The sequence below is a fragment of the Canis aureus genome, chromosome 33, assembly GCF_053574225.1.
Source record: "Canis aureus isolate CA01 chromosome 33, VMU_Caureus_v.1.0, whole genome shotgun sequence".
Classification (NCBI taxonomy): domain Eukaryota; kingdom Metazoa; phylum Chordata; class Mammalia; order Carnivora; family Canidae; genus Canis; species Canis aureus.
The window spans coordinates 6,590,132-6,605,000 of record NC_135643.1 but is presented as its reverse complement, the minus strand read 5'-3'; the positions used below and the strand labels follow the sequence as shown (position 1 = coordinate 6,605,000).

Sequence of the window (14,869 nt, the reverse complement as noted above, 5' to 3'; positions counted from 1 at the left end):
GCTAGATGAAAACATAAATGAGAAATGGTTTAAATTCTGTACGTAATAGAAGTGACTTTTACAATATTGGTTTCCGTTGTGAAGTTGAGTTGTTAAAAATAAGACCTCCCATCTAGGCAGACATTTTAGTGAGCAAAATTGAGTGCTACTGAAGTAAATTGACTTGGGTGATACATTGGGGGCCGGCAGCGTGTTCATATACCTGTACAATGCAGTATAGCTGTGCCCATTTCCATATTGTGTATGGCTGCTGTTTGCACTACAGTAGAGTTGAATAGAACTTAACTGGGAGAGCCTAAAACATTGGCCAGTTACAGAAAAAGTTCACAGGCCCCTGATTCTAAGAATGTGTTCAGATTGTTAAATAGCACTATGCTTATTTCATGTAAATATTCCACATCAATACCTTTTTTTTTTCACATCAATACCTTTTTAAAAAAGGTTAAAACTGATTAAAACTAGGTTTTAAAAAGTGAGGTTTGCCTACATTGGCTAACACAAAACTGATTGATTCTGATTCTTTGTCAGAATTGGTACCCCATGATTTGGTAGATGTAATTAGGAAACACTAAAGCAGTACTCAGGTTTAATTCTTTGCTCCCAATAATTTAATATTTTAAGTTTGGGGGGGGGGTGATTCATTCCCACTTCTGACTTTTTGTAAAAGTAGCACAGAGTTAAGGAAAAGCAGCTTGCTTTTTATACTATTTGTTTCCATATATTGTGAGTCACCTTGAAGTGCTGTTCTCTGATTCAATTTCAGGCATTATGTCTTGATCTAGAAGAGTATGGTTTTTTTTGTTTGTTTGTTTTTTTGTTTTGAGTATGTTTTCGTACCAGGCACTATTGAGTCTCAAACTTACAGAATTGAAAGTTTCTCATTTTATGCTGATAAATTTAGTAGCTTCATGTTTTCCTTCTATATTCTAACCTGAACAGATAGCCCTTTAGAAGTTGTTGAATAACTGTTGAGTTAGGGCATTGCCATCGTTCTGTGGTTCTGTTTGCCCGTCAGGTTAGATCCTCCACCTGCTGAATTTCAGAGCTCATTTTTGTGCAGCCCATCTTTCTGTTCCTGAGATCTTCCTGTCTAAAAAGGTCTGTTCTGTCCTCTTAAGTGGATCACTAGTTTTGCTAGAGAATTCTAGGTTTAGTGAAGAAATTGGATGGCACTTTGGTTCTTGATTGTTCATATGAAGTATTTTTACTCTAAAATTGCTCCAGGTTTTATCTCTGCCAGTGTTCTCAAATTTTATGACGAGATTATTTCATCCATTGTGTTGGGCACTCAGTGGGTCTTGTTATTATGTAAACTTGCTCTTCAATTTTGGGGAATGCTACCGAAATGGTTCTTTGCTCATCTCATTCACCACCACCCCAATCTTATGTTCTCTGGAATTTAAGTTTGAGCCCTGGACATCTATTTTCCATTGCAGTGTGTTCTGAGTGAGTTTTACAACTTAAAATCTTACAGCTTTTTTTTGTTTTGTTTTAATTATCTAATTTCATAAGACCCTCCCCCCTTTTCAACCTGTGTTACAAATAGTAACGTGTTCTTACATGGATGCATTATTATCTTTTCCTCATTTCTGAGGTTAGTAGTAACTTGAAAGGTTTGTTTCCAAGATGCTTTACTTTCCTGTTGGTTGAGCTTCTGTCTTTCATACTGCAAATTTCCCTCAAATGTTGGGTGATCCTTGGCTCTTATTTAGGAGTGGACAGTATAAAGGTGAATGTTGTGAATTGGCTAGGGCTTGTTAACTTTGGGGTTCACTATTGAGTGATCAGAATGTGATTTTATTAGGAACCCCTTGATAATCTCCCCCCTCCCCTTTCTTAAGCTGGTGAGATTCACCAGAAGTCTTTGTCTCCTCTCCTGCCTAAAGGGTAAAAAAACCTAGCTGCCAGTGTTCTAGGATTCCAGTGAGGGAAGGCAGCTGAGGGTTCTGAATAAGTACTTTATTCACTCTATGCCTATTGAGTACAAAGATCACCTTTTCTTACTTCAGGTAATCTCCAATTATCTGCCAGGAATATGGGATTCTTTGTCAGTACAGAGAAACGGTGATGGTGGGTTTAACTGCTTGTCAAACAGACTGAATCAATCATCCTTGTCCTTTTACCTCTGTTTTTAAAGGTACCTGAGCTGTCAATTGCTGAGCCTTTGGCGGGGGGGGGGGGGGGGGGGGGGGGCGGGGGGGGGTTTCTGAGGTACAGTCTGAGCTACTCTCATTGCTAATAGCATATTCAGTTTTCTTGTGTGGAGTCCACTACCATTTGTTGATAAGCTTCGCAGTTTCCAAAATTCCATTGTTGTCTCCCTTCCCATTCTTTGTCGTCCCAGTTTTTAAATGTTGTTCCCCTCCCCTCTTTAAAAAATTGGGTTTTAGTAGGATTTCAGAAGGGACTAAGAATGATGTGGTCTATTTTTTAGCAGGTGTGTGTGTGTGGTTTTTTGTTTTTGCGTGGGGGTGGTTGGTGATAAAGGGGGCAGGTAAATTAAAATGCAGATAGTATTCTAGAACAGTATTTTCCAGAATTTGGCCAACAAAGTAAATTTCAAAAGTAGCTAGTTTATTATAGAACCAATTTCTACTAATGGACAGTGTGAGTTGCTTTGATTTCAATTCCAGTTCTGCAGACTTTTACCACAGCTATCAATCCCACTTCTTTTCAAGTACTGTCTGTACTTTCTTGGTCTACTGTCCTAGTTGAAGTTTTGATACCTTTTGGTTTACTAGATGTGTGTTACCAGGTGAGTTATAATCTATTTGGGGTTTTGGGGTTTGTCTTTTATTCCTTAACTTTTGATGAGTTAAAAGTCTTAAGTTTTGGTGCTACATTACTATTTCCACACTGGGATGGCAGTTGCTTCATTGTTGTGATCAGGTTATAATACATTATATTGAACATCTGTCCAGGTGCCATTCATGCTGAGATAAATTTTGAAAGGTGGCTTCATTAATAACATTAGGATGAGGCAAGTTATTAGGCCTGTGCATTCCATACTTTATGTGCTCTTTTGACTGCTTGGAAAAGTTATTTGAAATTGTTATCTTGTACTTTAAGAAGTACTTTATGTTTAGGGTCTTGAGGTATTGGGAATTTTGAAAACCAGAACTGAAACCACTATCTACCATAGCATTTGTTTTGGTTCTGGAATGCATAATTTTATTTGGGGTCAGATTAACCTGAAATGTCAAAATCTAGGTCCATATAGTAAACTGACACATCTCAGTAAATTTTGGGGGGAGCATTTTACTTAAGGTAACTTTATTAGCATTCTAACATTTAAGTATGACCCCAAACTATTCATAAAAACTGATATTTACTATCGACTAGCTCAGAGTGCATTCTTTATCCCTTCTTCACTGCTGGCCTTTTTAAGAGTCTAGCCTGAAATTTCCACCGCTAAAATGATTCTGGCAACATGAATATCCAGTTGTGCAAATTGAGTCAGCCTGGCTTGTTGATTGCTGTTAGTTGCCTATAATATGATAAATTGGGCATGGGTTGATTCTAATTCTCGCCATTTCAAAGAGGCCTGCAGCCCATTTCTATCAGAATTGTTTGGGGCTGCTCTCTAGGAGCATATATTTTACACACCCCCAAGTGATTTTAGCTACCCTAAAGTTCTACATGTTTTTGCTTTAAGATAGTTATGCTATCTCTTAAGGATTTTTTGTTTTTACTATTATGTCATGTAAAGACAAAGGAGCATGTTCCATTAAACAACAATACTCAAGTATTTTAATCATGAACTCCCAAGTCTAGCTTGAAAAAACAGTTGGAAAGACTTTGCTTCCTAATGAGTGTACAAGATGACAATGAGCAGTAGTTTACCCAGTGGAAAAGGGATGTAGAGACATGGCAAGTTGGTTTTACGATTTTTAAATTCTCTGTAGGTAATGATACACATATTGCCTGCATTTTTGCCTCTGGTTTGTCACTGATGTCACTCATCCATTCCATTATGAATTGGTAACTAGCAACTCTGAAATTGACTTTTGCTATTATCTTGTGGTGGTCTGGTTACATATTGCTCCACTGTCTTTGGCATCTTTAAGATTCTCAAGTAATTCGGCAGTCTCCCCATCTTGAATGGCTGTAGTATAGTAGTCTTAGGTAATGACTGGTATCCAAGGACTATGCAATTTAGGAAGACTGAGCTGTGGGTAACTGCTAAGTGTTAATTTGCCCCAGTAAGTCCTGTAAATTGCGGGGGACAGGAGTGCTTTAAGGGCATGAAAAAAGAACCTTACAAAATTATTTTACTATTAAAAAGGTATTGCTTCATAGGAATTAGATCCTAAGTAAGAGCAAGGTGTTCTTTGTTAATAGCAATCCAAATCAGTTACGTTAGTAGTCATGAGAGGAATTCCTTAAAGTCTTCAGAGAAAGTACAGATAAGCTTTAGAGGAGGACAGTGATAGAAGCTATTGGATTTTTTTTTATTCTGTTTTGATAAGTCACTTGATAGTTTACTGCACAGTTAATTAGTATGCATTTTATTTTGTAATGGGATAGGCTATATTGTATTTGCACTTTAGAATTTGCAAGGTTACATTTCTCGATCTTTTATTTCTCAAATAAAATATTAGAAGAAACTTAAGAGGTCTGTTAATGTCAGTACCCAAAAGCGACATTTAACATGTCATGGAAGTTATGTTTTGAGTAAGTACTCCAGAAAGGGAATGATATGATTGCACTTTTTTTGGTTGTATAGATGGCCTTGGGTTACACAGGGATTAATCACATTTTTAGAAGACACTTGCCAATCTCATTGATGAAATGGAACCCTTTTAAAATAAAAATTGGAAGATGGCTCTTTGATTATTACACTGTAGTTAAGAAATTGGCTAAGGCAATAAAACTTTGAAATGCTCAGTAATTTGTTGTACACTGCTTCTACAATCATTGATATATAAAGCATGCTACTACTAGTCAATTAGTTTTATGTGTTAAGACCTATCAGCATGTCTTTTTTTTTTTTTTTTTTTTTTTTTTAGTACCTGGTTGACTTGATTTTAAACTAACATGATATTCTCTGTATCACTTAACATTTTCAAGACATATTCTCCCTCAACAAATTGTTAGAACCAAGTGTTTCCATTTCTAGAAGCCTTTTTAGAGTCTTCATATTAAGTTTATAGTGGGCTTTAGTGGGGTTTTAATTTGCACTAAGTTTTCTTTCTGGAAGATTACTTATGTTCAAATTATAATGTAGTGCTTTTGTCTTACAATTAAACTCTTACAGCACTCATGCATTTTTTGCACTGTCTTTTTCTTTTCTTTTCTTTCTTTTTTTAAATTTAAGCTTTCCACTATTGGATGAATACCATCAAATAACAGGTCTTATTTTCTTAGTTTAAAAGGTAAGACAACTATGATGTTTAAAATGTCATAAGAGTGTTAAATGATGGGATTCTTTTGAAAATTAGATTGGGCATAATGGTCAAATAATGTTCTAAGTTTGAGGAGTCACTGAATTTAATGGAAGAAAAAAGGGTAATTTCTGGTTTTCTCCAGAATGTTAGGAAGAATAGAGAAAGGAGGATTCTATATGGCGATGTTCATTCTCTGGCCTCTACTGGGTTTGCTGTCAAATGTGGTAAGACCACTAAAAGTGTTGGTAGTCCTCTACTATTTATGTGGACTTATGTATATTTTTCAGAGGATGGCAAATTGGATTAGATGTGTACAGTAGCACTAATGTTAGCCAAGGTACTCATTATCAGTGTAAATTCAGAGGAAGCCTAATATAACATCATTTCACTATTCCATTTCCTGTTTGTGTCCCTTGAGAACTCTGAGAAATATGATTCAGTCCTATTGCTGGCCTGCCAAGAGAGGGGTTGCCATTCTGGCAGATCATGGTTTGGTGAGCAGTTCTGCTTTGCCCCATATGACCTCTGACTATATAACCAGCTTGTGATTTGCCTTTTTTTTTTCCTAAAAATCAGGTCAAATTAAATAATGGGTTTTGTTATTTTAGGTTCAGTGATTCTATAATGAGAATATGAAATTTTGAAACAAGTTTAAAATCCTTTTTCAGATTTTTAAAAATGTGTGGGGCATTCTATATACCAGGCTTAAAAACAATTTCTCGTTAATACGTTCCAGTGGCATAGATTATTTCAAATGAATGTTTCTGAGATCCAACTCTTTGTCATTTACCCTGTGATGTTGGGCAAGTAAAATTTAACTTCTCTAAGCATCAGTTTTCGAACAGAATTCTGTGTTCCTCTTGGATTTTAGATGATAGGCATGTGAAAATGCTTTGGGATTAGTGGTTCTCAACTTGATTGTGAGGTTAAACACTTCAAGGCCCCATCCCAGCTTTAAGTAGAATCTTCAGGAGGTAGAGCCCAGGCATCTGTATTTTTTACGTAAATCTGATGATTGATGGTTGAAGGCTAAAGCTTCATGTTTTATAACTGTTTAAGAGCTATGGAAGTCATGCATATGAAAAGTGTTTATGCCTATATGTGCTGGGCAGTCGGAATATGAAGAATATAATACGGCCAGGCTCATGTGGAGTAGACATACATAACTGCCCATGATAGGATGAGTGCCCTTTTTAAAGTTTGCCTGGGTACCTGCCAGGACTCCCCTCCTTGCTTTTGTAAATTCTTCTGGGCTTCCCTGGTTATGAACCTTCAGGAGATTTGTTATAAAAGTCCCTTGAATTTGGTAAGTAATCTGAGATGAGCAAAGTGGTCTAAAGCAGTCTGGTTTACAAAATAGCGTGATCCCTTTAGAAGTAAATAAGGTCAAGTAAACATTGTGGGGAAAGGAGGAAGGATATGTAGTTTGGGGATTTAAAATTTAAAGTGTTTGCATGATATCTAAGTGGGTGTATCCAGTAGAGAGTTGGAAAATGGTTAGGAATTCAGAAGAGGTTACTTGCTAGAGAAGACAGTGTCAAAGGAGTGAATTAAAGCACCCCTAAAGTGTGGGAAATGAAGAACTACAGGCTGAGCTCTGCTGCAGGCCATTTGAGGACTGAGTGTACAATTGGACTCCCAAGGCCTAGTCCACCTTCTGTACCCCCACAGGAAGTGGTGTCTTCATTTGTTGATCTTTTCCTCTTACTGGCCCAGTGGAATCAGGCAAGTGACACTGCTTATCCTTCAGTTTTCTCATCTCTAAAATAGAAATAGTAGTCCCTACCTCAGAATTGTATTAAATAATCTACTGGCACATAGTAACTTCAATCACATAACTTACTGTTGACTGCCTTTACTTATGGAGATAAATTCAATTTCTAGTAAGATCCAATTACTATCACACTTAAAACCCATGAAATAATCTTCAGTGACTGGAGCTGGTGTTGATCATTATCTTTCTTGAATTTATTCTCTGCCAGGCAATGTACACTTAAGTAGATGTTGCAATGTGTTTATGATTTTTATAGGTCTTGCCTCCTCGACTGGAATGTAAACTTTCATTGGGATTAGATCTATTTCTTATACTTCTATATATAGCCACTAATTTCTCAAACAGTTGTCTCTATCAATGTGTAACAAAATAAATCGTAATGTTAGGACTGTTTGAGTGCAGAGTAGGAGCTGAATAATATTTGAATGCAGAAATGAATGAAAAGTCTAAGGTTGCCTTAATATTTGTTTCTTTCTACTTAGGTATTATCTGACAAATGTAGTACAAATAGGTAAACACTCCTTATTAATAAACAAGTGCTTTTTTCTTCTTAACCCTTAAGCTCTAAGACTGCCTAGGAACATAGGCATTATATGAGACTTCCTGCCTGGAACCAGGGTGATAGCCTGTGCTTTACTTAAGTACTGCAAGTGGAGAGGAGCTTGTATAAGTTTTTCATTTTTAGTTTCCTGGGTGTTGGCACCCTAATATATAAAATTGGGGAGAGGGAAGATTAGGTGATCTTTAAGTTCATGACTTCTAGCAATATTTATACTAGTACTTAGGACAATCAAGAAACACATATTTTAAAGACTTCATTTTTTCGAGAGAGTACACCCAAGCAGAGTGAGAGAAAGAAGCAGGCTCCTCATTGAGCAGGGAGCCCAACTCAGGGCTTGATCCCAGGATCCCGAGATCATGACCTGGGCCGAAGGCAGATGGCTTAAATGACTGAGCCACCCAGCTGCCCCGCAGATATTTTATACATAATTATAAATTACAGAAATGTTAGGAGATACATTATATAGGCCTCAAAAATTAATAGAAAAATCCATGACAATTCCTTTTCTCACAATACTCCCTCTTCAAATTCCTGTCTCTCCCCACCCTCCCCAGAACAATCTACTAACCTACAAAAAGCAAAAATATTCATGTGTCTTACCTGGCCTGCAATTAACTTATGGGATCAGGTGATATACTTTGAGTTAAGAATACAGGTTTCTTTTTTTTTTATTATTTTAAAGATTTTATTTATTTATTCATAGAGACAGAGAGACACAGGCAGAGACACAGGCAGAGGGAGAAGCAGGCATCATATAGAGAGCCTAACGTGGGACTTGATCCAGGGTCTCCAGGATCACGCCCTGGGCTGCAGGCGGCGCTAAACTGCTGCGCCACCAGGGCTGCCCAGGATACAGGTTTCATATATACTACAGCCAATATTTGAATTAGTGAATATGTTTCCTAGCTGTGTGACCCTGAACATGTCATTTAACGTGGTATTTTCTCATCTACAAAATAAAGATAATATGAACAAACATCTACGTAGGACTAATGTGCTAGCCATTGTTCCATGTGCTTTAACATTATACTTAATAGTTTTTACCTCTTTATGTCATTGTAGGATTAATGAGACACTCCTCACCCAAAGCAGTTAATACCTTATATCAGAGTATATATTCAATATATCACCTATTTTTTTCTGGATATAAATTACAGAAACTCCAAAGTTTCTAACACTTAAAATCTTTAAAAAAGTATTTGGTGAATTGAAAGGTGATATTGTGCTGGAGAAACAAGAAGCTTGGTGCCTAATTAAAATGTTGATACCTAAAAAAATAAATAAATAAAATGTTGATACTTGATCATTATCAGAATTAAAATGTGTTCTCTAGCAGACAGGAACCCTTGTTCTTTTATTCTTCCCCATGGATCACTAAATGACCACTAAATTATTTTAATTTTAATTTTTTAAAAAAGATTTGATTTGAGAGAAGAGTGTGAGGGTTGTGGAGGGGGAGAAGCCCACTCCCTGCTTGAGCAGGGAGCCCAGAGGGGCTGGATCCTAGGACCCCAAGATCATCACCTGAGCCAACGGCAGATGCTAAATTGATGCCACCCAGGCACCCTGCTAAATGACTTTTAAAACTGACTTTAGACCTCAAGTTCCTACTTAGGAAATAGAACTTGGGAAACCTTGTTACCAACTGCAAAGTGAAGTTGGATACTTAGTTATTAGAATTCTTAGCGATTTGAGGTTATTGGATTAAATATCATGTGAAAAAAAAACAGGGAGGCAAAAGAGGACCTGTGATTTATTAGAGAAATAATATAGCTTCCTAATTTAAAAATTTTTACCCAAAGAAATGGCTAGTATAAAACAATGGCTTGAATTGTCATTTCAAATTAAAGAATATGTAGAAGAGGTAAATGTCTATTTCTGGATTGTGTACTTATGTTAAGACTCCTAAGGGAATTATAAGATCACAGTCATTTTTCTTCTGAGTAAGGAGTAAGATAATAGAGATTTAATTAATGCCACAAATGCAACTGTTTTTTCCTATTAAATAAGAGTTAACACTTAAATAACATTTACTATATGGTAGATATAATTCTATGTGGTATTATTATTAGCTCCATTTTACACATAAGGAACGGGCGCAGGTTAAATTACTTGTCCAAAGTCACCTAGATGGTATGTGGCTGAGTGGAGAGTTAAACTTCAGTGGTCTCATTCCCCCGTTTGTGTTCTTAATCTTAACAAAGGGAAAGGAGGCTGGGGGAGTAGCTAGTGCAGTGGGGGGAAAAAAAAACAAACGGAATTACAGAAATGGAAGAGGTACAAGGGCAAGAGTCAATAAGGCACACTGAAGGGACAAGGAAAAACTTGCAACCCCCTTCTGTTCCAGGCTTCCACCAGAGAATGCCTTCATAATTGTTGGTTGTGGAACTCTATGTTTACATATAACCATTTATTGGTAACTGCTGGGCATGGTGAGAGAAAGGGTCAGGTTGGTATTACATTTGTACTTAAAAGAATGATGATGATTGAAAGGAGAATTACCACAGTGATGATTATGATCTTTTTGAAGTGTTTCCACCATATCCTCCTAAGAATCTTTCTTGGTTTTTGAGATTCTTTGGCCTGAAATAAATATACACACAAATTTAATGTTTTCTTTCTGTACCTGGATTAATGAGCACACTCCCAATACTTCTTGGAACTGTCTAAAAGAACAGATTTAGCTTGGTTTTGACCAAATAAGTCTGAACAGCTTTTATAATATGATGCACCAAGATTTCAGGTGCCTTCCTTATCATATTCAACTGTACTTTTATTAGCTTTATTAACTCCCATGTTAATTGAAGAGTAACTTGACCAAGTTAACTCTTTGAGCTGCAGTTTCCTCGTCTTCAATTTATGATTTTATTTAACTGCCACTATCCCTTACAACCCTATTTAAAATAGCTATCGCTTGCCACCCCCCCCCCGCCCCCGCCCCACCATGGGGAGCCTGGGTAGCTCAGTTGGTTAATTGGCCAACTCTTGATTTCAGCTCAAGTTATGATCTCAGGGTCATGAGATGGAGCCCCATGTTGGGCTCTGTACTCAGGTCAAAGTCTTCTTGAGATTTTTCCTCTACTCCTTCTTGCTCACACTCTCTCTCAATAAATAAATAAATAAATAAATTGCTCCCCTCCAGGATGCCTGGGTGGGTCAGTGGTTGAGCATCTGCCTTTGGCTCAGGTCATGATCCTGGGGTCCTTGGGATCAAGTCTCACATCAGGCTCCCTGCATGGAGCCTGCTTCTCCCTCTGCCTATGTCTCTGCCTCTCCCTCTTGTCTCTCATGAATAAATAAACCTTAAAAGAAAATGCTACCCCTCATCTCCATCCTAGAAAATATTCCCCTTCAATACGTTATCTTTCTCTAAAGTACTTATCTAGCATTATGTAATTTAAAAAATTTTTATTTTTTTTAAGAAAGGGAAAGAGAATTTTAAATGGGCTTTGCTCTCAGCAATGGAACCTGACACAGGGCTTGATCATGACCTGAACTGAAATCAAGAAACGGATGCCTGACTGAGTCACCCAGGTGCCCCACGTTATGTAAATTTTACTTAATGATTGTCGAGAATGGAGGCTCCATGAAGGCAGAGATTTTGGTATGTTTCACTCACTGCTGTATTGGCAACAGTGCATAACATACAACATTCTATTTTTCTTTAGCACCTGTATATTGATAGTGAGAAATGTGGTATTCTAACTGCGAAATCTTTTTTTTTTCCTCTCTGAAAACATTTTTTTAAAGCTTTTATTTATTCATGAGAGAGTGAGACAGAGAGAGAGAGAGACAGAGACATAGGCAGAAGAAGAAGCAGGCTCCATGCAGGACTCCGGGATCATGCCCTGAGGCAAAGGCAGAGGCTCAATCGCTAAGCCACCCAGGCTACCCGCTGAAAACATTTAAAATCTTTCTTCCTTTTTGATGTTCTTTAATTTCAGGATTACGTCTCCTGCTATGGTCCTTGTTTTGTTCATTCACTGTGGGAACTCATGCTACGTAGTTCTAGGAATTTTTCTTGTATTACTCTGATTTTCTCTCCTTTGATTGCCTTTTTTTTTTTTTTTTTCTGAAACTCCCATTATTCATATGTTGGATCTCTTAGACTGATTCACTGTCTTCCTTATCTTTCCTCTCTCTTTTTGCTCTCCTTTCTGAGAGAATATCTCTACTTTATATTACAATAATTCTATTGAATTTTAAATTTTTACTGTTTTAATTTCCAAAAGATCTCTTTTGTTCTATGAATAAGCTTGCATATAGCTTTTTATTATTGTTTCAGGATGTCTTCTGAAGACAGAGGTTGGGGGAGTGGTCACCATATCAAAATCTAGATATTCAGGGTAAGATTTTTCACTTAAAAAAAAAGATTTTTTACTTAATCCATCTAATTTTAATATTGTTGATCACTCTGGCCTCAATTGCACATGGTGTCTGAGTTTAGAGCCTCTTTGGTCTATTGTTTTTAGATAATAACATCTTTTGTCAGGGTTAAGGAGAGGAAGCAATGTGGCTGTAAAAAGTAGGAAAAGGGCTCTAAAGGTAACTTGTTCCTTTGAAAGACTTTGTACCTAGGCTCTTGTTTCTAGACTTATATTGCATGTCTACTTTTACAAGTACCATGTATCTCCAATTTCTGGTCCTTTCCAAGGTTCTATGGCCTGGATCACATTGCATCTTAGTATCTTTTGCTTAGTATCTTCTGCAAATGTGTTTTGAGTTTTTTGCTCTACTAAGGCTAACAAGTACTCATAATCCATTTTCTAGCTTCCAAAATTGTTGACATTTCTTACCTGTTGTCTTTTGTGTGTGTGTGTGTGTGTGTGTGTGTGTTTAGATGTATTTATTTTATTTTAGAGAGAGAGAGGGAGAGTGTGAATGGGGTCAGGGGCAAAGGGAGGGAGAGACAGACAAAGGGGAAAAGAATCCCAAGTAGACTTCCTATAGAGTGTGGAGCCTCAATCCCACTGCCCTGACACCATGACCTGAGCCTAAATCAAGAGTCAGAATCTTAAACAACTGAACCACCCAGGTGCCTCTCTCTTGTTTTTTGTCCTAGTGATTTATACATTAAAATCCCTAATTGCTTAACTTATCATTTTATTGGAGTTATGAGAGTATACCAGGATAAATGTACCTGCTTAATCTGCCAAATTAAAATCCATGACCCCGGGATCCCTGGGTGGCGCAGCGGTTTAGCGCCTGCCTTTGGCCCAGGGCGCGATCCTGGAGACCCAGGATCGAATCCCACGTCGGCCTCCCGGTGCATGGAGCCTGCTTCTCCCTCTGCCTATGTCTCTGCCTCTCTCTCTCTCTGTGTGACTATCATAAATAAAAATTTAAAAAAATTAAAAAAAATAAAATAAAATCCATGACCCCTATTTACCTGTAGGCTGACTGAAAAGCTTGTTGACTTAGTTTTTGATAAGCCAAAGTTTTTGATAAGCCAAATCGGCTTCCTAAAAACATTCAGTAGAGTCTCTTACATAGGGACCAAGGGAAAAGAGAGAAAACTAATTTCATTAGGCAAAATATGGAGGTTTAATGAGAATGATTATGTGCTATCTGTGTGAAAATGTGAGAAAAACTGTAAAATACTTCAGTCAAATGTATTTTATGGAGTTGCTTCTCTTCAACTGTCTTCAAAGAGGAAATAATTTTTCTTCATGTAATCATGTATGCATAAAAGATTTGTTTGGAAGGTAAGGCAGTAAAGTGAAATAAAACTTCAAAATTTTTTGCCATATTTTTGTAGGATTTTTTATTTTTATTTTTTTTAAAGTTTTTTTTTTAAAGATTTTATTTATTCATGAGACACAGAGAGGCAGAGATATAGGCAGAGAGAGAAGCAGGCTCCCTATGGGGAGCCTGATGCAGAACTCGATCCCAGGACCCTGGGATCACGACCTGAGCCAAAGACAGATGCTCAACCACTGAGCCACCCAGGTGGCCCATTTTTGTGGGATTTAGATGTTGCCACTTTTGCCATAAGAAAGACATATAATCTAATGAAAAGTTAATAAATCTAGATATGGTGGATTAAGTAACCCCATTACCCTCCTGCCACTATTACTACTCAGAAGTGCTAGAGAAAATATATAAGCAAACTTACATTCATGGCTGAATTTGGAAGAAAGTAAGAGTAAGGCCCGGTGCAGGAACCTAGAAAAGCCGTGAAAAACTGTAGTGCAGCTTCTCTGGATTTGGGAGGGTGAGGATGTTGGCTTCTGTCATCTAAGGGCTTGGGGTTTCTTTCACTGCTCATAGGCATAGCAGGCTAAGCTTTGGGCTTAGATGAGGAGATGAATGGTACTATATTGAATTTTCATCCTTCCTGCTAACTAAGCTCAAAACTGGAGTCTTCCTTAACTATCTCTTACCATACATTCAGTCTGTCAGCAACTCCAATTTGCTCCACCTTCAGAGTATATCTAGAATCCAACCACTTCTCACCACTTGTCAATATTCATTTAATGTTTTCTACAACTTTCTCTGCTCTTTAATTTTTTGCTGAAACTTGGACTTTCCCTGTGAGATAAATTTCCAACTACCTAAAATAATTCCTTTAGAATTTCCTTTAGTGCAGATGTGATAAAGACAGCCAACCATCCACTGAAGACTTGAGTTCCCTTCCATAATGTAGAATTGTTGCTGGCAAGAGACTCTTCAATCACAGACCCATTTTTCAGGCTCCTCACCCCACCCTATGCTGTGTCCCTCTCTGCCTCTTGCACTTATGCAAAGCTGTAAGACTAATTCTTACCCCAATAGGTTGTGAGTAGAAGTGATGGGTGTCACTTTGGGGCTAAAGTGGCTATATGCAAATGTGCTTCCTCCACTCCCTGTTTAACCAACTGCCACCTGAAACTGAAAGACTCTGAGGCCCAAGGCAATGGGAGAGTCACAAAATGGAAAAAGCTTGGGTTCCTGGATTACCATGTGAAAGTACGCCCACTGAAAACCTGTCTTAGATTCTACTTATATAACCAGAAATAAACCTCTGTTTAATTAAAAAATACTGAAAACTTGAGGTATGTTGGTACAGCTAGTGTTTCTCTAATTTTGCAATTGATAGTAGGATGAGATGTTTTCACAAGAATCTAAAATGTGGCATTTGCTTAACTGTCAGGGTAGGTAAGTGAA

At 37.4% G+C, this 14,869-nt stretch overlaps 1 protein-coding gene across 9 annotated transcripts in view; it reads right to left on the bottom strand.

Moving 5' to 3' along the window:
- The window catches only part of LOC144304205 (uncharacterized), a 78,231-nt gene that overhangs the window by 32,090 nt on the left and 31,272 nt on the right, over positions 1 to 14,869 (bottom strand). For 8 of the 9 annotated variants that reach the window (XM_077882687.1, XM_077882688.1, XM_077882686.1 and 5 more), the window contains one exon: positions 10,226 to 10,306. In XM_077882687.1, coding sequence (XP_077738813.1) covers positions 10,226 to 10,306 — 81 coding nt within the window. Of the gene's footprint in view, positions 1 to 8,485; positions 8,992 to 10,225; positions 10,307 to 14,869 lie in introns of those variants that run through there. The other variant, XM_077882692.1, reaches the window with a different exon arrangement.